The sequence below is a fragment of the Thalassophryne amazonica genome, chromosome 7 (genome assembly GCF_902500255.1).
Source record: "Thalassophryne amazonica chromosome 7, fThaAma1.1, whole genome shotgun sequence".
Lineage (NCBI taxonomy): Eukaryota > Metazoa > Chordata > Actinopteri > Batrachoidiformes > Batrachoididae > Thalassophryne > Thalassophryne amazonica.
Genome location: NC_047109.1, coordinates 14228387 through 14253607, shown reverse-complemented (window position 1 = coordinate 14253607; position 25221 = coordinate 14228387). Strand labels below are relative to the sequence as shown.

At 45.2% G+C, this 25221-nt stretch overlaps 1 protein-coding gene across 1 annotated transcript in view; it reads right to left on the bottom strand.

The window, feature by feature from the left end:
- Window positions 1-22822, bottom strand: part of LOC117513644 (TGF-beta receptor type-2-like) — an 85038-nt gene extending 62216 nt beyond the window's left edge. Inside the window, exons 1-3 of the mRNA XM_034173877.1 lie at window positions 22590-22822; window positions 12176-12320; window positions 10514-10704 (exon numbers count right to left, since the gene is read on the bottom strand). Coding sequence (XP_034029768.1) covers window positions 10514-10704; window positions 12176-12320; window positions 22590-22674 — 421 coding nt within the window. The 5' untranslated portion in view covers window positions 22675-22822. The remainder of the gene's footprint in view (window positions 1-10513; window positions 10705-12175; window positions 12321-22589) is intronic.
- Window positions 22823-25221: the final 2399 nt, after the last annotated feature.

The window sequence follows — 25221 nt, the reverse complement described above, 5'->3', positions numbered from 1 at the left end:
GCCAATGGAAGAACAGGGCGCACAGGCGGCCGCAGGAGGAATGATCAGTGAGTTGCAGCGAATCCTCACCGCTTTTACGGCTCGGTTGGATCTAATGACCGAGCAGAACGTCCTCCTTAACCGCAGGGTGGAGGCTCTCGCCGCACAGGTGGAAGCGCGCCCTCAGGGCGAAGCTGCGGCTCTCCCTCCTGTGGACCCTGTGCAAAACAATGACATTCCACAGGTCGTTCAACGACCCCTCCCACCATCCCCGGAAGCATACATAAGCCCGCCAGAGCCGTACGACGGTTGTGTGGAGAAATGCGCTGATTTCCTTATGCAGTGTTCACTCGTCTTCGCACAACATCCCGTTATGTACGCGACTGATGCTAATAAAGTAGCTTATGTCATAAATCTGCTTCGTGGTGAGGCACGCGCTTGGGCTACAGCGCTCTGGGAGCAGAATTCACGGCTCCTTCAGGTGTATGATGGGTTTGTGAGGGAGTTCAGAACAGTGTTCGATCACCCAAATAGAGGTGAGACCGCTTCAGCCGTGCTGCTGTCAATGAGACAGGGGCGCCAGAGTGCAGCTGCTTATGCAGTCGACTTCCGCATCGCGGCTGCGAGGTCCGGCTGGAATAGCACTGCCCTCCGCGCCACCTTTGTAAACGGACTGTCACTGGTTCTAAAGGAGCACCTGGTGGCTAAGGACGAACCGCGGGATTTAGACGGGCTTATCGATCTCGTCATACGATTAGACAATCGGTTAGAAGAACGCCGTCGGGAACGAGATGAAGGGCGTGGCCGGGCACGCGTCGTCCCTCTCCCTTCCGGTTCCGACCGCGTTCCGCCCTCCCCACGCTCCACGGCCCCTGCGCTCCGTGTGGTGACAGCTCCCCCTGCTGACGAAGCTATGGACACGAGCAGGGCCACATTTAGGGCATCAGATAGACAGAGGAGGCTGGCCCGCGGAGCATGTTTTGTTTGTGGCTCGATAGAGCATCAGGTAAGAGACTGCCCCGAGTGGTTAAAACACCAACGCCCGCCCCTGGAAACTGGGCTAGGGGTGGGCCGAGACATTCACGTGGGACACACCCACATTGCCACACGACTCCCAGTTACAATCCTGTATGAGGATTTAACCCTGAAGGCCCCAGCACTGGTGGACACGGGCTCTGAAGGGAATCTGTTAGACAGCGGATGGGCCAGGGAGATAGGGCTCCCTCTGGTGGCTCTTACCTTGCCTGTGCAGGTACGAGCACTAGATGGCTCCCTCCTCCCTCCAATCACACATAGGACACCACCTGTAACTCTGGTGGTGTCACGAAATCACCGGGAGGAGATCGAGTTTTTTGTGACTCCGACTACCTCCCGTGTGATCTTGGGGTTCCCCTGGATGTTGAAACACAATCCCCGGATCGATTGGCCGTCCGGGGTAGTGGTTCAGTGGAGCGAGACCTGCCATCGGGTATGTTTAGGTTCCTCGGTACCTCCCGGTTCTCAGGCTAAGGAGGAGGTCAGAGTCCCACCCAATCTAGGGACGGTGCCGGTGGAGTACCACGACCTTGTGGATGTGTTCAGCAAGGATCTGGCGCTCACCCTTCCCCCCCACCGTCCGTACGATTGTGCCATTGATTTGGTTCCAGGCGGTGAGTTCCCGTCCAGCAGGCTGTACAACCTCTCACGGCCTGAGCGCGAATCAATGGAGACTTACATCCGGGACTCTTTAGCCGCCGGGTTGATCCGGAATTCCACCTCCCCGATGGGTGCAGGTTTCTTTTTTGTGGGTAAAAAAGATGGCGGACTTCGTCCATGCATTGATTACAGGGGACTGAACGAAATCACGGTTCGTAATCGATACCAGTTGCCCCTGTTGGATTCGGTGTTCACGCCCCTGCATGGAGCCCGAATATTCACCAAGCTAGATCTTAGAAATGCGTATCACCTGGTTCGGATCCGGAAGGGAGACGAGTGGAAGACGGCATTTAACACCCCTTTAGGCCACTTTGAGTACCTGGTCATGCCGTTCGGTCTTACAAACGCCCCTGCGACGTTCCAAGCTTTGGTTAATGATGTCTTGCGGGATTTCCTGCACCGATTCGTCTTCGTATATCTGGACGATATACTCATCTTTTCTCCGGATCCTGAGACCCATGTCCGACATGTACGTCAGGTCCTGCAGCGGTTGTTGGAGAACCGGCTGTTTGTGAAGGGCGAGAAGTGTGAGTTCCACTGCACATCTTTGTCCTTCCTGGGATTTATCATCTCCTCCAACTCCGTCGCTCCTGATCCGGCCAAGGTTGCGGCGGTGAGAGACTGGCCCCAACCCACAAGCCGTAGGAAGCTGCAACAGTTCCTCGGCTTTGCTAATTTCTACAGGAGGTTCATTAAGGGCTACAGTCAGGTAGTTAGCCCCCTGACAGCCGTGACCTCACCAAAAGTCCCCTTCACCTGGTCGGATCGTTGCGATGCCGCGTTCAAGGAGTTGAAACGGCGCTTCTCGTCTGCACCAGTTCTGGTGCAGCCCAATCCTAGCCGCCAGTTAGTGGTTGAAGTGGACGCCTCGGACTCAGGGATAGGAGCTGTGCTGTCCCAGAGCGGGAAGACCGATAAGGTCCTTCACCCGTGTGCCTATTTTTCCCGCAGGTTGACCCCGGCCGAACGGAACTATGACGTCGGCAATCAAGAACTCCTTGCGGTGAAAGAGGCTCTTGAAGAGTGGAGACATCTGTTGGAGGGAACGTCCGTGCCATTCACGGTTTTCACTGACCACCGGAACCTGGAGTATATCAGGACCGCCAAGCGGCTGAATCCCAGGCAAGCCCGCTGGTCACTGTTCTTTCGGCCGTTTTGACTTCCGGATCACCTACCGTCCCGGGACCAAAAACCAGAGATCGGATGCTTTGTCCCGGGTACATGAAGACGAAGTCAAAACGGAGTTGTCGGATCCACCGGAACCCATCATCCTGGAGTCCACTATCGTGGCCACCCTCACCTGGGACGTAGAGAGAACCGTCCGGGAGGCCCTGGCACGAAGCCCGGACCCCGGAACCGGGCCGAAGAATAGACTCTACGTCCCACCAGAAGCTAGGGCTGCAGTCCTGGACTTCTGTCACGGCTCTAAGCTCTCCTGTCATCCAGGGGTGCGAAGAACCGTGGCAGTTGTCCGGCAGCGCTTCTGGTGGGCGTCCCTGGAGGCCGACGTCCGGGATTATATCCAGGCCTGTACCACCTGCGCCAGGGGCAAGGCCGACCATCGCAAGGCCTCGGGATTGCTACAGCCGCTGCCCATGCCTCATCGCCCCTGGTCCCACATCGGCCTGGATTTTGTCACGGGCCTCCCGCCGTCCCAGGGCAACACCACCATTCTCACGATAGTGGACCGATTCTCCAAGGCGGCCCACTTCGTGGCCCTCCCGAAGCTCCCAACAGCCCAGGAGACAGCGGACCTCCTGGTCCACCACGTCGTCCGGCTGCATGGGATTCCAACAGACATTGTCTCCGATCGCGGTCCCCAGTTCTCCTCGCACGTCTGGAGGAGCTTCTGCCGGGAACTGGGGGCCACGGTCAGTCTCTCATCCGGGTATCATCCCCAAACCAATGGGCCAAGAGATGGAGCAGACCCTGCGTTGCGTGACAGCTGCGCACCCGGCGGCCTGGAGTACCCATCTGGCCTGGATCGAGTATGCCCACAACAGCCAAGTGTCGTCCGCCACCGGCCTCTCCCCTTTTGAGGTGTGTCTGGGGTATCAACCCCCGTTGTTCCCGGTGGTTGAGGGAGAGGTCGGTGTGCCCTCGGTCCAGGCCCACCTGCGGACGTGCCGTCGGGTGTGGCGTGCCACCCGTTCTGCTTTGCTAAGGGCCCGGATGAGGACAAAGGCGGCGGACCCTGGCTCCTACGTATCGTCCTGGGCAGGAAGTGTGGTTGTCAACTAAGGACATTCCACTGCAAGTGGCCTCCCCAAAATTACAGGAACGGTACATAGGTCCATTCAAGATCCTCAAGGTCATCAGTCCCGCCGCAGTGAGGCTTCAGCTTCCGGCCTCACTGCGGATCCATCCCGTGTTCCACGTGTCAAGGATTAAACCGCATCACACCTCACCCCTCTGCACTCCGGGTCCGACACCACCTCCTGCCCGGATCATCGATGGCGAGCCGGCTTGGACAGTGCGCCGGCTTTTGGATGTCCGACGGATGGGCCGGGGCTTCCAGTATTTGGTGGACTGGGAGGGGTACGGCCCCGAAGAACGCTCCGGGGTGAAGAAGAGCTTCATCCTGGACCCGGCCCTCCTGGCCGACTTTTACCGCCGCCACCCGTTGAGGGGGGGGTCCTGTTGTGTGGGCCGCTGAAGAGGAGGTACTGCTGGCCCACCACCACCAGAGGGCGCCCTGCCTGGAGTGCGGGCTCCAGGCACCAGAGGGCGCTGCCGCCTCACAGGAGCAGCCGGGGTGACAGCTGTCACTTATCACCGACGACAGCTGTCATCAATCATCTGATCTTCAGTGGTATATCAGCAAGACGGCATCTCCACCTCATTGCCGAGATATCGCTCTACGAAGAGGTAAATTCTCAGCTGACTGTATTGTGGAATAACTGTTGCTTGTGTGACTTGGACAGCATTTACTCTGTTCCTTTTTTTGACGAGAGGTGGAGGTGATTTCCCACCATACGTGTTGCTGGGTGCACACGCACCCACTTCTAACTGTGTTTGCTCCTCGCCAGCAGTACCAGATCCGACACGCGTAGGCAGTGGCCACCTGGGAGTTCGGGACTTGGCGGCTCCAGTATTCCCGGGGTTCGGTGGCGGTGGAAATCGTGTGGTTCCGGTTCGACTTCAATCAATCAATCAATCAATTTTTTTATATAGCGCCAAATCACAACAAACAGTTGCCCCAAGGCGCTTTATATTGTAAGGCAAGGCCATACAATAATTATGTAAAACCCCAACGGTCAAGACGACCCCCTGTGAGCAAGCACTTGGCTACAGTGGGAAGGAAAAACTCCCTTTTAACAGGAAGAAACCTCCAGCAGAACCAGGCTCAGGGAGGGGCAGTCTTCTGCTGGGACTGGTTGGGGCTGAGGGAGAGAACCAGGAAAAAGACATGCTGTGGAGGGGAGCAGAGATCGATCACTAATGATTAAATGCAGAGTGGTGCATACAGAGCAAAAAGAGAAAGAAACAGTGCATCATGGGAACCCCCCAGCAGTCTACGTCTATAGCAGCATAACTAAGGGATGGTTCAGGGTCACCTGATCCAGCCCTAACTATAAGCTTTAGCAAAAAGGAAAGTTTTAAGCCTAATCTTAAAAGTAGAGAGGGTGTCTGTCTCCCTGATCTGAATTGGGAGCTGGTTCCACAGGAGAGGAGCCTGAAAGCTGAAGGCTCTGCCTCCTATTCTACTCTTACAAACCCTAGGAACTACAAGTAAGCCTGCAGTCTGAGAGCGAAGCGCTCTATTGGGGTGATATGGTACTACGAGGTCCCTAAGATAAGATGGGACCTGATTATTCAAAACCTTATAAGTAAGAAGAAGAATTTTAAATTCTATTCTAGAATTAACAGGAAGCCAATGAAGAGAGGCCAATATGGGTGAGATATGCTCTCTCCTTCTAGTCCCCGTCAGTACTCTAGCTGCAGCATTTTGAATTAACTGAAGGCTTTTTAGGGAACTTTTAGGACAACCTGATAATAATGAATTACAATAGTCCAGCCTAGAGGAAATAAATGCATGAATTAGTTTTTCAGCATCACTCTGAGACAAGACCTTTCTGATTTTAGAGATATTGCGTAAATGCAAAAAAGCAGTCCTACATATTTGTTTAATATGCGCTTTGAATGACATATCCTGATCAAAAATGACTCCAAGATTTCTCACAGTATTACTAGAGGTCAGGGTAATGCCACCCAGAGTAAGGATCTGGTTAGACACCATGTTTCTAAGATTTGTGGGGCCAAGTACAATAACTTCAGTTTTATCTGAGTTTAAAAGCAGGAAATTAGAGGTCATCCATGTCTTTATGTCTGTAAGACAATCCTGCAGTTTAGCTAATTGGTGTGTGTCCTCTGGCTTCATGGATAGATAAAGCTGGGTATCATCTGCCTAACAATGAAAATTTAAGCAATGCCATCTAATAATACTGCCTAAGGGAAGCATGTATAAAGTGAATAAAATTGGTCCTAGCACAGAACCTTGTGGAACTCCATAATTAACTTTAGTCTGTGAAGAAGATTCCCCATTTACATGAACAAATTGTAATCTATTAGACAAATATGATTCAAACCACCGCAGCGCAGTGCCTTTAATACCTATGGCATGCTCTAATCTCTGTAATAAAATTTTATGGTCAACAGTATCAAAAGCAGCACTGAGGTCTAACAGAACAAGCACAGAGATGAGTCCACTGTCCGAGGCCATAAGAAGATCATTTGTAACCTTCACTAATGCTGTTTCTGTACTATGATGAATTCTAAAACCTGACTGAAACTCTTCAAATAGACCATTCCTCTGCAGATGATCAGTTAGCTGTTTTACAACTACCCTTTCAAGAATTTTTGAGAGAAAAGGAAGGTTGGAGATTGGCCTATAATTAGCTAAGATAGCTGGGTCAAGTGATGGCTTTTTAAGTAATGGTTTAATTACTGCCACCTTAAAAGCCTGTGGTACATAGCCAACTAACAAAGATAGATTGATCATATCCAAGATCGAAGCATTAAACAATGGTAGGTCTTCCTTGAGCAGCCTGGTAGGAATGGGGTCTAATAAACATGTTGATGGTTTGGATGAAGTAACTAATGAAAATAACTCAGACAGAACAATCGGAGAGAAAGAGTCTAACCAAATACCGGCATCACTGAAAGCAGCCAAAGATAACGATACGTCTTTGGGATGGTTATGAGTAATTTTTTCTCTAATAGTTAAAATTTTGTTAGCAAAGAAAGTCATGAAGTCATTACTAGTTAAAGTTAATGGAATACTCAGCTCAATAGAGCTCTGACTCTTTGTCAGCCTGGCTACAGTGCTGAAAAGAAACCTGGGGTTGTTCTTATTTTCTTCAATTAGTGATGAGTAGAAAGATGTCCTAGCTTTACGGAGGGCTTTTTTATAGAGCAACAGACTCTTTTTCCAGGCTAAGTGAAGATCTTCTAAATTAGTGAGACGCCATTTCCTCTCCAACTTACGGTTATCTGCTTTAAGTTACGAGTTTGTGAGTTATACCACGGAGTCAGACACTTCTGATTTAAAGCTCTCTTTTTCAGAGGAGCTACAGCATCCAAAGTTGTCTTCAATGAGGATGTAAAACTATTGACGAGATACTCTATCTCCCTTACAGAGTTTAGGTAGCTACTCTGCACTGTGTTGTTATATGGCATTAGAGAACATAAACAAGGAATCATATCCTTAAACCTAGTTACAGCGCTTTCTGAAAGACTTCTAGTGTAATGAAACTTATTCCCTACTGCTGGGTAGTCCATCAGAGTAAATGTAAATGTTATTAAGAAATGATCAGACAAAAGGGAGTTTTCAGGGAATACTGTTAAGTCTTCTATTTCCATACCATAAGTCAGAACAAGATCTAAGATATGATTAAAATGGTGGGTGGACTCATTTACTTTTTGAGCAAAGCCAATAGAGTCTAATAATAGATTAAATGCAGTGTTGAGGCTGTCATTCTCAGCATCTGTGTGGATGTTAAAATCGCCCACTATAATTATCTTATCTGAGCTAAGCACTAAGTCAGGTAAAAGGTCTGAAAATTCACAGAGAAACTCACAGTAACGACCAGGTGGACGATAGATAATAACAAATAAAACTGTTTTTTGGGACTTCCAATTTGGATGGACAAGACTAAGAGACAAGCATTCAAATGAATTAAAGCTCTGTCTGGGTTTTTGATTAATTAATAAGCTGGAATGGAAGATTGCTGCTAATCCTCCGCCCCGGCCCGTGCTACGAGCATTCTGACAGTTAGTGTGACTCGGTGGTGTTGACTCATTTAAACTAACATATTCATCCTGCTGTAACCAGGTTTCTGTTAGGCAGAATAAATCAATATGTTGATCAATTATTATATCATTTACCAACAGGGACTTAGAAGAGAGAGACCTAATGTTTAATAGACCACATTTAACTGTTTTAGTCTGTGGTGCAGTTGAAGGTGCTATATTATTTTTTCTTTTTGAATTTTTATGCTTAAATAGATTTTTGCTGGTTATTGGTGGTCTGGGAGCAGGCACCGTCTCTACGGGGATGGGGTAATGAGGGGATGGCAGGGGGAGAGAAGCTGCAGAGAGGTGTGTAAGACTACAACTCTGCTTCCTGGTCCCAACCCTGGATAGTCACGGTTTGGAGGATTTAAGAAAATTGGCCAGATTTCTAGAAATGAGAGCTGCTCCATCCAAAGTGGGATGGATGCCGTCTCTCCTAACAAGACCAGGTTTTCCCCAGAAGCTTTGCCAATTATCTATGAAGCCCACCTCATTTTTTGGACACCACTCAGACAGCCAGCAATTCAAGGAGAACATGCGGCTAAACATGTCACTCCCGGTCCGATTGGGGATGGGCCCAGAGAAAACTACAGAGTCCGACATTGTTTTTGCAAAGTTACACACCGATTTAATGTTAATTTTAGTGACCTCCGATTGGCGTAACCGGGTGTCATTACTGCCGACGTGAATTACAATCTTACCAAATTTACGCTTAGCCTTAGCCAGCAGTTTCAAATTTCCTTCAATGTCGCCTGCTCTGGCCCCCGGAAGACAATTGACTATGGTTGCTGGTGTCGCTAACTTCACATTTCTCAAAACAGAGTCGCCAATAACCAGAGTTTGATCCTCGGCGGGTGTGTCGTCGAGTGGGGAAAAACGGTTAGAAATGTGAACGGGTTGGCGGTGTACACGGGGCTTCTGTTTAGGGCTACGCTTCCTCCTCACAGTCACCCAGTCAGCCTGCTTTCCCGGCTGCTCGGGATCTGCCAGGGGGGAACTAACGGCGGCTAAGCTACCTTGGTCCGCACCGACTACAGGGGCCTGGCTAGCTGTAGAATTTTCCACGGTGCGGAGCCGAGTCTCCAATTCGCCCAGCCTGGCCTCCAAAGCTACGAATAAGCTACACTTATTAACAAGTACCATTACTGCTAAAGGAGGCCGAGGCCGACTTGGACTGACGTCTCCTATCTTCGAGCCTGCCCACATAACACTGTGTATATTGGAGTTCATATTGTAATCTGTCGTTGTTGTTGTGCAATTTCACAACAGTAAAGTGTTGTATTTGGCCTTGTCCATTGTCCGTTCATTTGCGCCCCCTGTTGTGGGTCCGTGCTCTTACACTTTCACAACAGGAGCGTTCTTTTCTTTTTCATGATTCCATAATTTTTTCCTCAGAATTGAGTGATTCCATATTTTTTTCCCTCTGCTTGGTCTAAAAAAGTAACCGTTACTGACTGCCACAATTTTTTTTCCGGATTTCTTATAGTGTTTCTTAAAGCCAGAAAGTTGCCATTTGAAATGACTTTAGTTTTGTGTCATGTCTGTGATCTGCTTTTTTTCTACAAAATTAAACAACTGAATGAACATCCTCCGAGGCCGGTGATTCCATAATTTTTGCCAGTGGTTGTAGATATAGCCCATCTTTATGACATCAGAAAGCAAGTCTGCACCCCCACAAAAAGATTTTTGGAAATTTAATTTTTGAAGAAGAGCTGAACTCCAAATGTAAATTCCTCATGTGCATTAAGATTTTTTGACCACAAACAATCAGAGGTCATCAGATGACCTCTGCTCTTCCTCCATCAGGTGCGGGGAGAAAAACACACAAACTGTGGCTCACAGGTTCTCATGTGACTTTAGCACAGTGATTAGCCTTTGATGTTGCTCTACTAGGAGGAAAGCTGTTGCCATGGAGATTATATTTTTATTATCCCCAGAAGAAGGATAAAGAAATACACCAAATCACACGTTCCTATGCCTGTGATAACTGGAACAAAACGGATCAGATTTTCACAAAATTTCAAGTGGACATCCCAAATGCTTGAAACTCAAAGGAGTCTGAATTTGAGCCCGATCCGGTTCCACTAAGACCCTCTAAGGACCGCCCACTTTACAGAACAGTGTAATGGTTCTTATTATTGTCAGGCAGCAGGATTGTAGAAAAAGCAGCTGTCACATTTTTCATTTAGATTTCACTTGAATTTGATTTTTGAAATATGTCAGTAAACTATAGTGAGTCTGGATGAAGGAGTGAATCCAGACTTTATTTTAATTTTGATTTCTCAGAAAATATTTCGTGGGTTTTATTTTTTAAAAACCAGACACATTTATTTGGTTATATCTATGAATGTGCAGGATTTAGTGCAGATCCAGATGCAAATTTTGATCCACTAAAATATATATATATATATGTAGCCATGGGATGGGGTCAGAGGTCATTGCCTTGATAATGATGATGACAAGGGCGATGGACCACCTGAACCCTTTGACTGGTTCTGATATTGAGCCCGACCCGGTCAACCTGGGGAGGGTTTTGTGAACTCACTGGGGGAGAAGAAGAGCTTGTTGTTGCACTCCTCGGCCGTGCAGGCGCACAGGTGGACCGTCCCATGGGTGCTGTTCTTTTCCTTCATCACACAGGTGGAGCTGTTGTAGTCGTCCAGCAGAAGCCCGTAGAGCAGCCTGGCTGGGTCGTGGCACAGAGTCTCCACATAGAAGCTGCTGCTATTCTTCCACCTGAAAAACACGCACTCGGGTTCAAATGTATTTGGACACTGACACAGTTTGTTATTTTAGAATAAATAATATGAGCTCAATGTGCAAAATGTCAGCTCTGACTGGAGGAGAATTTAATACAAATCAGGAGAAAAATGCAACTTACAGCATTTTTATTGGGCCAAAAGTATTTGGACAGTTTGCTCATTACTTCAGTTATACGTCCCACACACTAAAAGTTCACTTCATGTGTTACACACGTGACAGGGCTTAATTAAACCAACTGTGAAGACATGTAGAGTTTGATGCAGCACAGTGAATCTATCTAGAGAAATCCGTCTTCAGAAACTGAATGAGCTCGCACAGTGGAGACAAGTGAGGGAAGCCACCAAGACACTCATGCCAACAAGCTCCAGTGGCTGTGATTGGAGAGACATTTGTGTCTTGATTCTGCTGTTGCAGCATCACAGTTAAAGCCACCAAAACATCTACAGACCGACACTATAACAACAAGCTTCTGGGACTGTGAACGTCAGTCAGTCATTTTTATGTTTCTTCTCCAGTCACTGCTTTAAGTAACATGCAACATTGAAAAACTTTAATTTCTTACTTACTTACATTCCTACTTATTTTCTTACTTTCTTACCTACTTTAACTTTCCTTCCATGGGGAGGTGATGGTCTAGCAGTTAAGCGTTGGGCTTGAGACCAGAGGATCCTCGGTTCAAATCCCAGCCTGACTGGAAAATCACTAAGGGCCCTTGGGCAAGATCCTTAATCCCCTAGTTGCTCCCGGTGTGCAGTGAGCGCACCCTGATATCAGGGTGAATGTGAGGCATTATTGTAAAGTGCTTTGAGCATGTGATGCAGATGGAAATGCGCTATATAGATGCAGTTGATTTGCAATTTTCTTACTTACATACTTTTTAACCTACTTTCTTACCTACTTTTTACTTACTTTTCTTACTTATTTTCTTACCTACCTTCTTATTTGCTTTTCTTACTTTTTTGTACTTATTTTCTTACCTACCTTTTTACTTGCTTTTCTTACTTTTTACTTATTTTCTTACCTACTTTCTTACTTACTTTTCTTAGTTACTTTCTTAATTTTTACTAACTTACTTGGGTTTACTTACTTGAATTTACCAGAAATTCGTAAATTCAAGCCCAGCCTCAATATTTTGAGCTCATTGTCATGATTTTCTTTTATCCTAACATGCTAAAACTGAGGTTAGGTTAGATTAGGGAAACTGAGGTTCCAGCAGCACTGTGTAGCAGCAAACAGGGTAAGAAGCACACAGAGTATCAAAAGTGAAAGTAAAAAAGAAAAACAGTTTGCAAATATACAATATAAATACACAATATAAATACCAGAAGTACTGATCAATACTGGTTTACTGGCTGGTTTACTGATAATGAAACTTCACGAAGTGAAAGTTATTGCATGGAGGTGTAACAGCTCATCCACACAGATTCAGTTTTTGGGTACGCACCAGATTGCGACACAGACCTCGTCCTTCTCCAAACAGGTGGAGCTGATGGAGCAGTTGGTCATGCAGGTTCCTGTACCATGACAGGATGAAGGCTCCACATCACAGAATTTACACAGTTGATGCATCCCAAAAGGAGGAAGCATACCTGAAGAAAACACAAAAACAAATCAGTCAGGTTGCTTTTGGAAGAAAACAATGACGCGACAAAGGGAACAGTGAAAAGAAGAACCATCATAAAGTAAAAGCAATATTTTCAAAGATTGCAGTGGAATGGAGTGTAGCAAAAAGACAAGAAGGACCTTCAGCATTTGACAGCAGAATTATGAAAAATAAAAATGAACAAATTTGATGAGAATGAGTTTGAGTTTTTTCTGTGTAACATTTAGTCAAACAGGTGGAGTCGGGAAAAGTGAAACTCATTTTAAATTATGAAAAAAAGTTACATTAATGCAGACACGTTTTCATAAATTGGTTGAAATGCCAAGAATATCTTGAAATGGATTCCATTAAATTTGGGGGTAAATTTGCTTAAAGGGTAATCTTGAAAATGAAAAATTTAGATACTGGGACTGATTTTATATTTAAACTTGGTGAAAACTGGCTATGTTACAAACAGGTGGAGAAAATCTAATTATAAATATTAAATTAAATGACATATTCATTTGCTGTGGTGTAAAACCAGACCTGCAACTAATAACTAGTTTTGTTATTAAAGAAATTTTGTTTTGATTTATCAATATTCCTGCATGTAACACAGATCCAATTTTGTTTCTAAGCAGTGTGCGAATATGCTGAAACTGATTCTAGTCTAGTCACATGATTGATCTGATTCGAGTTCCTGCTGTGAGATCAAAGGTCATAAACTGGCAGCCTGATGGCCAGAAGTGGTCTACACGCTACAATTTTACCGCCTTGTAACGAACTGTTACAAGTAATTGCATATTTTGTTTTCCATTTAAACCACCAAGTCTTATGGAATCAGTTGACATAAATGAGGTGAGCCTGTGAGTGAGTTCAGGCAGACAATATAAACAGCTCTTATTCCATACACACTGACATGCCTCACTACACATAATTACCTCATAATTATCAGATACTTCCTACAAAAACACACTGTCTATATAAACTAAACACTCCCTCCAAATTGGACAGGCTATTTCAAATACAAATTTCCCAGTTCCCCTTCTGCCTGTCAAATGCTGCCAAACTGCTACATCCACGTCACTGCCGCGACTCAGCCCCGCCTCCATCCCGCCATCCACCTGTGGGATCCGACTGGGGAAATGTGTATATGAAATCACCACTCCCCAATATCACAAGCAAGCACCTGCAGGGAGTGATGAGGTCGGAGCCGAGATGCCAAACTCAAACTATGCTCTACTGTTGGAGTAAATACACTCTAAGAAATGAAACACTGGTTTTAAATGTAATTAATACTATTATTTTCAATATACTTGCAATTGTTAATTTTAGGGATTTAAGTAATAATGTTTCATTTGATTTAATTAATTTCAACTACAGTGTTGTTTTGCACTTAATTGAGAATGTTATGTGGAAAAAGTTACATTAACTTTACCAATTAAATTCAACATTTTATTTCTTAGAGTGTACGCTTAAACCTGAGTTGTGTGACTGAATGAGATTAACTAAATACATCATTTAATTTTTAACAGTGCAACTTTTTTTGTTCTTGTGTAGAAAATTCCATATGTTGCATAGTTTTGTTTAACAGAATTTTTAAAATGTTTTTTAATTCTTGAGGTCGGCGCCCACGTGCCAATCTGAAGGCAAGAATTTGTACTTCCGTGACCGGCCCCTCGGTGACAACACTGTTGGACTGTATGCTTTAACTTCCTTCTAACGGCCAGCTGACAACTATCATTGCCTCGAACAGTGAGATTTATTCACTAAGATGACCTGAAATGAACCACTGTACATTAAATTGACTTTACTGATGAGTCTGACCCCTTTGAAAAGTGACCAAATTACATGCATTTATTGAGCTCGGCAATGTTTTCACCGAGAAAACCTGCTCCGAGGTTAAATGACCGGATGGCCAACCTTGAGAATACGCTAATCATACAAATCAACCAACATACAAATCGACCAACTTGGTAAGTGGATGATGGTCGACCCTGGAATTGCTCTTGAAAAGCAATTGTTCTGTTTAGCAGGAAACTATATCCTAAAGAAAGTGACCACATCCTTATTGATGTAATAACTACCTTTCATTACACTTCTTGTAATAATTAAAAAAAAAAAATTGCATTACCTTTACATTGATTTAACCAAGCAATCAAATGCTTTCCATCACAGGCTGCTGTGTTAGCGCGCTAGCTAACAGCTAGTTAGCATGAAGCTTTCAGCTTTGATTTGTTCGACCAATCTGACAGAGTTCCCAAAGACACAAACAGGTTCACTTTCACTATTTTAACACAAAAGAAACAAGTGTCAGGTTATGCATTTACTGTGCGGCGAGCTTACAATGGAAGATTTAAAAATTACTCCGCAGGAGGCAGATTAGTGCCCAGTCATCTCTGGCCATTTCTATTTACTCACACTAGATTTCAGCCAGAGAGCTGCCATCTTGGTTAGCGTCTAATAACCAGACATAAATAGAAATCAATGGGCATGATCATTGTTCTCAAGAGAGAGTTTCAGGGAAAAGCTGCATTTTCCGTGCTGTTACTGTGCTGTTATTGTTATGTTTAATACTATCCCAGCCACTGAAGTCATTAACTTTATCAAGATAGAAAATAATACCATCAGTTTGTCAAACACATGATGTCTGCCACGAAACGAGATACTAGTCTGATCCTTAATTAATTTCATTATGAAGTTAATGATAGGAAATAATCAGGGGTGAAAGTAAGAGCTTCGCGCACTAGCAGGCTTTCCTCTTTAAGCGCCGCTTTTACATAGCGCTCAAACAAAATAAATAAAACGGAACAGTCATGGCCGTCAGTTTTGCCGGTACTGAAGTTTTCCCCTTAAGTGTGTGTGTTACCTCCGATCGTGTGTGCTCCACTCCAGCGGGATCTGAAAACACAACACTGGAATATGGATTTAACATATTCTCATTGATTAATCTCACTTGCGTATATTCTTATATTAGTAGAATATACAAAGTCAAAGTGACTGTCAAGTGACCCACCAAACTGAGAGAAAAAACATTTCCATCTATGAATTTTCTCTTACAGAATATCTCAGGATGGAAAACCTGATGTGACAAAAAAAACCTGAGGCTAATTAAAAAGGGATAAACTGAGACTAAAAGAATGGTGCAATATTTCTCACGACAAAGCATTCAGGTAGTAAAACTGAAGTCACTACTTTACAGAATACAGATCAACAATTCTTTGTCAGCTTGTTGCAGCACCCAAACTCTGCACAAAATGGCATTTTCAGATCACTTTAACTCAAGTTTAAGTCAGCGAATAATCAATTTCTATTTAATCCAATGCCCGATGATATGTAACAACGCTAAGCAAGATGGCGGCTGCCTGGCAACAGCTAGAAATCGATGTCTGGCTGACGGGGGGATTTCTTATTGGTGATGCCACTGCCGTTGTGGACAGTTTGTTGAAACTTTAGCATTTTCTTCTGTGTTGCCTTCCTGTAATTGTGCTGCCATCACTGTTATACTGCCCCCACAGCTCACTGTGGTACTGCAGCATTACAATAATTTAGACGTGCACAAAAAAAAAAAAAAACAACAACAAAAAAAACGAATGTACCTTGAAGCAGTGTTTATGAGCATTTCTAGAATTAGGGAATAACCCTGTTGTGTCTGATGATTTGTGGACTTTCATGCTGGATTTTATGGTCGCAAATTGAGTTTTACCAGCGACGTGTTAGTTGAGCCGGTAAAACGGCTATTTGCGACTGTAATTCAGCAACCGGGGGCAGAGTAACACATCAAATGTGAAACGGTTTTAATATTTTGCCACCGTCCATGCGATATTTTATGGTCTGAAATCTCACACGATTAACCAATCAGATTTGCGTAAAAATGTAATTGGATGAGAGTGTCGTATTCATATCATCTGTTCATTATGTGTGTCAAAGAATCAGTGTGTTTTCAGATCAATCAATCAATCAATCAATCAATTTTTTTATATAGCGCCAAATCACAACAAACAGTTGCCCCAAGGCGCTTTATATTGTAAGGCAAGGCCATACAATAATTATGTATGGCCTTGCCTTAGAATGAGGTCTTCACATCTGGGTGGGAGCAGGTCTTGACACTTCCGCCGTTGGGTGTCACCGCCGTATAAAGCAGGTTGAAAAGTAGCAATTGCAGCACGTTGTTGCGTGCTGCCCGTCTAATCAGTCAGATCTTATCTGTTGGCTCCAGCCTGCTATGACTCCCTGATCACTGCCAGACCTGAAACATGTTCAGACCCGCCTCAGGCTGCTGGACGGGGACATTCCGGGCACAACACCCTGAGTCTGTCCTAACACAGACAGAGGTGTCGTCGGTCACACTCAGAGTGTCGTTTTAAGTGTAACAGCAACATTTCAGCCGAAAACCAGCACTTGGATGTTGCGATATGTTGTTCATGTATGAATCTTAACCAGTGAAGCTGTTCTGTCAGACTGATAAATCTGAGATGTTTGAACGAATCAGAACCCTGAGCCGCAGACAAAACAAGTGTGCAAAGTAGCGTCTGCATTATCTGAAAAATCACGATCTCTGCAGAGCCAATCCAGAGGAGCACAACTCTCTGCCACACGCCAAACCTTAGCAATCATCCTTTAATATCACTTCCTGGTTGGTATTGTTAGCACGCACAGCGACTCATTTGGCAGGAATTGGACTTAAAACTCTCTCCAACTCATAGGCTGCAGGACGGTGAAGAAATAACTTACAGCCATGAAACAAAAACCCCACAGACAAATAAAATCTGGTGATTTACTGCAGCAAAGCACCACAGCAGCACAGGAGGAGGATCCCACAGTTTTTGGTGAATCCTTTTTGCAGATGACGCTGTGTTATATCTGTGCACTGAGTGCACTCATTAACTGAACACTGTTTGTTTTGTTATTACCTTCTTGTGATAGTCTCTTTGTGGTGATATATAATGGTGAAGGAAAAACATCTTATCAGCCCCACTTTTATTTTGTCTTCTGGGTTTAAAACATCAGTGCATCTTGAAAAGCTTCACTTTGAAGTTCCGGCCCAGTTACTGTCCTGGTGCCATACTTTAAAGTGTAACTGAAGGTCTAGGGTAGAATGTGGGTCATTGTTCCAGCTGTTAAAACACTTTCTCTTTTACATCTGCCAAATCTCCAGACAAATTCCATGCGTAGAAATTACTGCATGAAAACAAACGTGAGCTCGATGCGTCACAGGAAAGTGGAGGAGGGAAGCGTGGACCACCGTTAACACCGACTAATAGCTCCTGAAGGAGTGATTATTGAAAGCTGATATTTTGCTGTGCGGAAAGGAAGCTGTGCTACTGTGACCTGCTTCCTTTTGGCAGCCCGGCCAATGAAAACCTTGATGATCTCAGTGACTGCTATTAGCATGTTACCACCTGACGGTAAGATGCAACATGAACCTGTAACAAATAAGGCCTTTCCTAAAGGATAAATAGTGTTTCATCTAGTTTCAATGATATTATTTTTGCCTAAGCAAAATGACCATATTGACAAGATTATAGGACGACCCCGCTTATAAGGCAACCCTGATTACAGGACAACCCTGATTATAGGACAACTCTGCTTATAAGGCAACCCTGATTATAGGATAACTCTGCTTATAAGACAACCCTGATTACAGGACGACCCTCATTATAGGACAACCCTGCTTATAGGACAACCCTACTTATAAGACAACCCTGATTACAGGGTGACCTTGCTTATAAGACAACCCTGATTACAGGACAGCCCTCATTATAGGATGACTCTGCTTATAACTCTGCGGAGTTCGGGGTATTCATTAGCTCTGGGGCTGATGGAGATCTCATGGACTGACACCTGGCACTGCAGGTCTTGGTTCAGTTCACAGTACTACCTTTGCCACTCACCACCAACATACTGCATGGATGAGTTCTGTGTCACTTGACCAATTGGACCAGACCCTTGGGGAAGCTTCTGTCAGTTAACCATTTTGAGACAATCTCCTTTCACATCATTGGTTCTTCTATGCATGCTGTTAGTCTTGGTTATCATTGGCTCACTAAACGCCACCCCCCCCCACCCCACCCCCCCACCCCCACATGTGGACTGGGAGCCTGGTTGGGTTCTGGGATTGGAGTCACCACTGTGTTGTCATGTATTCTGCTGTCTCCCTTTGAGTTCCCCAGTGCTCCAGTGACCTCTTCGGGCTTTTCTGAACTCTCAGGTGCCAAGAGGACATCTTCATGTTGTCCACTCTACAGCAAAAATCTATGACAGACTAGATTTAGGCAGGTCTGGCAGCTGGAATCATTGCCATTCATCTCATGCAGGACCAGGATTTTACTTCACAGATACGAGGTCTATTAGATAAGAAACCGACACTTTTTTTTAACTATATGGATTTGAATGACGTGCGATTACACCAATCATGCTTGAACCCTCGTGCGCATGCGTGAGTTTTTTCACGCGTGTCGGTGACGTCATTTCCCTGTGGGCAGGCCTTGAGTGAGATGTGGTCCAGCCCTCTCGGCTGAATTCCTTTGTTTCACACGTTGCTCGAGACGGCGCGCGTTGCTTTATCAAAAATTTTTCTGGACCTGTGAGGAATATCCGAGTGGACACTATTTGAGAAATTAAGCTGGTTTTCGGTGAAAAGTTTAACAGCTGATGACAGATGTTTCTGGGTGTTTCTGTCAGTGTAAGGACTTCCCACGGAGCGGGATGTCGCTCAGCGCTTCCAGGTGCCATCGTCGGCCTGTTTCGACCTGAAAACATCCTAATTTAAGGCTTAATTCCCCCAGGACGTCATGAGAGAACAGAGAAGATTCAGAAGAGGCCGGCATGAGGACTTTATGCGGACATTCCACTGTTTAAGGACATTTTTTAATGAAAGACGTGCGCGCAAATTCACCGAGTCGTTTCCGTGACGACTCTGCGAATCTGTGTGCGCCGCGACAGGAAAAACACCTCCGTGTTGAAAACCATTTGTAAAATTCAGGCGGCTTTTGATGGCTTTCAACAAGTGAGTAACTGAGAAATTGTTTAACAGCTTGGGCATGTTCCAACTTGTCCGTTAAGGTTTCCAACAGAGGTGTTTTTCCTGTCGCGACCCCCCGCGGTCGGGTCCGGCCTGACATGCGACTCTGCCCGCACGTTCTTTCATTACAAAATGTCTGTTAACAATGGAATGTCCGAATAAACTCCTCATGCCTGACTTCTTCTGAAAGTTCTCTGTTCTCTGACGACTTACTGGGTCAACAGAGCCTGAAATGTGGAAGTTTTCAACTTGAAACGGCGAGACGCTGCCGCCTCGAAGCGCAGATCCCCGTCAGGCGCCGTGGGCCGTCCTTATGGCGACACTACCAGACCAAAATCTCTCATCAGCCGTTAAAATTTTTACAGAAAACCAGCTGAATTTATCCAGTGGTGTCCACTCAGTTGTGCCTTACAGTTTTGAAAAAATTTTATCAAACAAAGCAGCAGTCTCTGAGCCATTCCTAAACAATGAAAAAACGACGAGAGGGTGGGCGACTCCTCACTCAAAGACTGCCCACAGGCGAATGACGTAACCAACAGGCGTGAAAAAACTCTCGCATGCCCACGAGGGTTCAAGCATGTCTGATGTAATCACACGTGATTCAAATCCATATGGTTTTTGAAAAAAATAATAAGGTCGGATACTTTTCTAATAGACCTCGTATAAAGGATAAGACTCTTCATCTCTGCGTCGGCTACCATGGCCTGGACGACATTGCCATCGAGAACATGTAAGCCATCCCACTCATCTCCTGTTTCTGAACTACTTCAAGGTACTACGGTTTAAGGAATGCTTATCATGTGGTGTGGATGAGTGGAACACTGCACTTAATCCACCCTGCAGACACGATTAATATGTGGTAACACCTCTTGGGTTCTCCAATGCCTTAGTTATTAACTTTTGAGTATTTGTTTTTGCATATCTTGATTATATTCTGACCTTTTCCAACTGCTAAAATTTGTTATCAGTTATAGCCATTTAAATTTTACTTTAAAATGCATATGTTAACATTTACCCCGCGGCCCGATGCCGGATAAGCGGTTGAATGTAAGCATGCAATGAGCACATTTACTACAGACTCATCCACTAAATACTCACGCCCCCACCAAGCTCAGGAAACAACAACAACAAAAAGCCTGGAGCCGCCGGTGTTCACTCAAGCTGAAAAAGCAGATACACACAAATCAGGACAAATTAACTATTCGGTTAGTATTTGCTCTAAATACTGTGGCTTCATGTGAAATCAGGGACTGTGTTTGTCTCTCACACACACACAATGCAGCGTGACCACACAGTCCTTTTGGTATGTGGGTTGAAAATAGGCTCCACTGTGGGAGGAGGGCAGCAACAAACAGTAGGGTGGGGTCCGATCCTGTTAAACTGGCAGAGTTAATGATTAGAGAGCGATACTGAACTGCAGCCGCAAATATTTAATCACAACTGAAATGTTTCATCCAAAATTGGAGGAAAGACCCAAACTGAACCTGTGTACCATGGAACAATTCTCCAGTTTCTCCAGTTTAAGATTGATCATTTAGATCAATACAAGAAGTGTATATTTCACGGGAACAGATCCTGAACTGGACCTGGATTTAAACAAATATTCACCTGCTGAATGTGTCATTAATGACATGGTGAAGTCAGAGGATTTTTTTTATGAGAAAACTGATCAAAGTGTCCCAAAATAAATCAATAAATAAAACCTTCATGACATAAAATAAAGTGTATAGAGAAAGCGATCCAGAATCCACAGCTGGATTTGGATCAGAACCAATCTTTAAAGAATTCTTCCTTTGATCCTCCAGAAAACACAGAGAAATTATTCTTTGTTCTTTTTTTTTTCTTTTTTTTTTGACACTTTGATGTATTTTTAAGCCAAATGTAATAAACATGTCGTATGGATCAGTGTTAAATATTGGTCATGTTCAGGAACTTGGATTATTTATGAATGTATCTTCAAGACAGTCTCTCAAAGGCACTTTCACTGTGCACAGATACACTTCTGATAGCTGAGTCCAAGAAGTCATTGAAAGCCTGAATCTCAGTCTTGATCCAGGACAATCACAAGTCCAGACAGGCTGATTCCTCACTCAGCTTCTCAAGTGCTTCGATCAGAGTGTCCAATGATTCTGCAAAGATCACAGCATTGTCCAGAAACTCAAGGTCAGGAAATCTTTCCTCATCAACAAAAGCACCTAAGCTACTTGTTCCCACAACCCGAAACAAAAACCCAGTCCATCACCCGGTCCAACAAGTGAAGACTGAACAGAGGATGTGATACACCTGAGAAGAGCTTATGGAGTCATGAGGTCTCTGAACAGAGGTGTTTAGGAGAATGAAGGTCCAAGTCTCTAGGGTCCTGGTGCTTCCTGTCTTTTACTGTCTGGTTGAGTCTTGGCTGCATGTCTTTGGTACCAGGTCTCTTTGGAGGTTCCCTGGTTCCTCTGGAATGACTGTGTCAAATGAATGGTTACTTCGGGAGACTCAGATGGATCACTGACATAGTGGTGTGGTGGATGCAGTGACACGACATTGGTTCATATTCCCTCACCTGACCTGACCTCAGTGACACAGAGCAGTGAGAGATAATAAAGTAAATAAAGTGCAACGTCCTGCAGCCCCACATTTGGAGCTGCAGGACACTGATGTGAACCATGATGCAGAATGTGAGCTGGGTTTGGCTGAGGTACAAACTCTGAGTTGCAGATTAAATCTCTTAAGGATGTGAACTGTGTGGTGGAGTGTTATTTTGTGACACAACTGAGCCAAATCTGAAATTATTAGCCTATTTGAGAAAAAAAGAAAAGAAAAGAAAAGAAAATGCAAATTAATGATGATGTAAAATACTTGTATCTGTGTCTCACGTTAAAATCAAATGTCAGGTGTTTCCAGACTTTTTGGGACGAGTTTCTCGGCACGTGACGCGCTGTCGTGTTGAAAATGGGACTGGAACCACACTGTCTGCTGTGCAACAGACTGAGGTGTATGTGATCTGATGTATGTGCAGAAACATTTCAGGTCCCGCACGAGCGGCTGACCGTGTGAGTCACCTGTCGCGCGCCCGGCTCTTCATGCTCTCCACAGAGCCGTGCGTACTGGGCCCGGTGCCCAACCCACGCGACCCATGCTTTCTTTTAGTTTGAAGCAAGCGAAGACAGAAGATCTTCAGTGAAGTTCGCGTGCTGTGTAAAAAAGTTTGTGATTGTGTGTGTAAAAAAAAAAAAAAAAAAAAAAAAAAAAAAAAGAACTTACCGTTGGTCCCCGGCTCCAGGAGCGCAGCGGCCACCAACGCGCACAGAACTCCGTGGAAGTGTAAAGACGCGCGCTGTCGCTCCATGCTCACCAGTTTGTGCCGATTCTCATTCACATCGAGAAAACGTCCAGCGGAGAGAAGGAAAAAAGCGCAGCAGCGTGAGAGCGGTGCGCGCCCGCTGTGCGCAAAGACTCACTGCTGAAACAACCGCATAAACTGTGCGTAGGAGCGCACACAGAACTGTAACAGGAAACCACGGGGAGGCAGGACTCTCTCTCTCTCTCTCACACACACACAGAAGTGATCTGACATTTGTAGGGGAGACTGGGATTGTTGTCACATCTTCGACTTTAACACTCAATGAAGAGGCCTTGAAGATAGTGGCCTTCTCTTTAATTTGTCACACCAGGACAGATTAAGGAAACGTTTGAGGAACTGAATTTTAATGTCCGTTTGTGTTTGATTTTGTCAGGCAAAAGTCCTTTACCCATTTGCTTCTCTCAGCTCATGTCCAGCGAGTTTGTCGGAAAGTTTTGTGCACGCTCAAAGCTTTGAGCAGACATTAGGCAGGGAGCTTTCCCGGTGCCTCCATGTTTATTTACCATTTTGTCCTGTACTTGTTTTTTTTTTTTTCTCTTTAACGATACTATAGTAAGATCCTTCAGCATCTCTGTTGTGTGGGCCGCTGAAGAGGAGGTACTGCTGGCCCACCACCACCAGATGGCGCCCTGCTTGAAGTGCGGGCTTCAAGCACGAGAGGGCGTCATAGCAACCGGGAGTGACAGCTGTCACCCGTCATCAGCACCAGCTGTCACTCATCCACATCATACCACCACCACCATAAAGGCCGGACTGCAACTCCACCTTCCCGCCGAGAAATCAGCTACCTTGGAGGTAACTTCTCTGCTGTATTCAACTTTGACAAATAGTCTGAACTCTTTTTGCAGCCATTTTCCTGTGGTGTTGCCTTATTTGGGGAATTGGCATTTGGTGTGATCTGCGACGGCTTCGCTTCACACCCCAACCAGATAAGTGGTTAGACAGGAGCTGCACGAGTGTGTGATTGGAGGTGGAGGTGCTCCCTCCCAAAAGAACACAGACGGTGGAATTACTGAGTGTGAACTCACACTCATCAAAACTGTTTCTGTTCTCTGCCAGCAGTGCCAGGTCTGACAGCTGGAGACGGTGGCCACCTGGGGCTCCAGGACTTGGCAGCTCCAGTATTCTTCAGATCCGTTGGCAGTGAGGGCCGTGTGGGATCCGGCTCGGTTCAGGACGGACGTCTCCTATCCTCAAGCCTGCCCACACGTCACTCAACATTTAATTGTCTGTGATACCAAAAACTGTATTTGTCTGTATTCCGTTGTGCACTTCACAACATTAAATTGTTACTGTTTGGCTTATCCATTGTCCGTTCATTTAACGCCCCCTGTTGTGGGTCCGTGTTCGTACACCTTCACAACAATCTCCCTTGTTTTCACTCAGGGTCACTATAGCAGATCCAAGATGTATCTGCATACTGATTTGACACAAGTTTTACACTGGATGCCCTTCAGGACATAACTTTGTATTGGAGAATGAGCAGGGGTGGGATTTGAACCAGGAACCTTCCACACTGGCAACAAACGCACAAACCGCTTGTCCACTTTGGCAATAATCATGCATTTAAAGCCTGTGGCTGTCCAATCCTTCAGACTGGACTTCTGATTGACCAAATCACTGGTACATGGTGTAAATTCTGCAAACAGAGGATATATCTTGATGCAGTAAGGCTAAACACAGCCAAGTTTACTGAAGAAAAGGGGAGTATGGTTATGTGCATTTTTATCAGGACATCAGAGAGCAACTGGTCAGTTCTCTTGGTGAGAAGGTGCTGCAGAGAAATAAGGTTGTTTGTTGTCCTCACAACTGCTGCTGCACTGAACGCCGGCACAATGCGAAGATGCTGCAGTGCACAAACGTAGTGAGGAAGTATGGCATCATAATCCCTGAGCAAGCCAGATTCTATACATACGAGGGATGTCCGTAAAGTATAGGTCCTTTTTATTTTTTTCAAAAACTATATGGATTTCATTCATATGTTTTTACGTCAGACATGCTTGAACCCTCGTGCGCATGCGTGAGTTTTTCCATGCCTGTCGGTGACGTCATTCGCCTGTGAGCACTCCTTGTGGGAGGAGTCATCCAGCCCCTCGTCGGAATTCCTTTGTCTGAGAAGTTGCTGAGAGACTGGCGCTTTGTTTGATCAAAATTTTTTCTAAACCTGTGAGACACATCGAAGTGGACATGGTTCGAAAAATTAAGCTGGTTTTCAGTGAAAATTTTAACAGCTGATGAGAGATTTTGAGGTGATTCTGTCGCTTTAAGGACTTTTCACGGTGCGAGACGTCGTGCAGCGCTCTCAGGCGGCTTGATCAGCCTGTTTCAAGCTTAAAACCTCCACATTTCAGGCTCTATTGATCCAGGACGTCGTGAGAGAACAGAGACGTTTCAGAAGAAGTCGGTTTCAGCATTTTATCCGGATATTCCACTGTTAAAGGAGATTTTTTTAATGAAAGATGTGCGGACGGGTCCGCACGTCGGGACGCAGCCGACGCGGCGCGGCGGCACAGGAAAAACACCTCCGTGTTG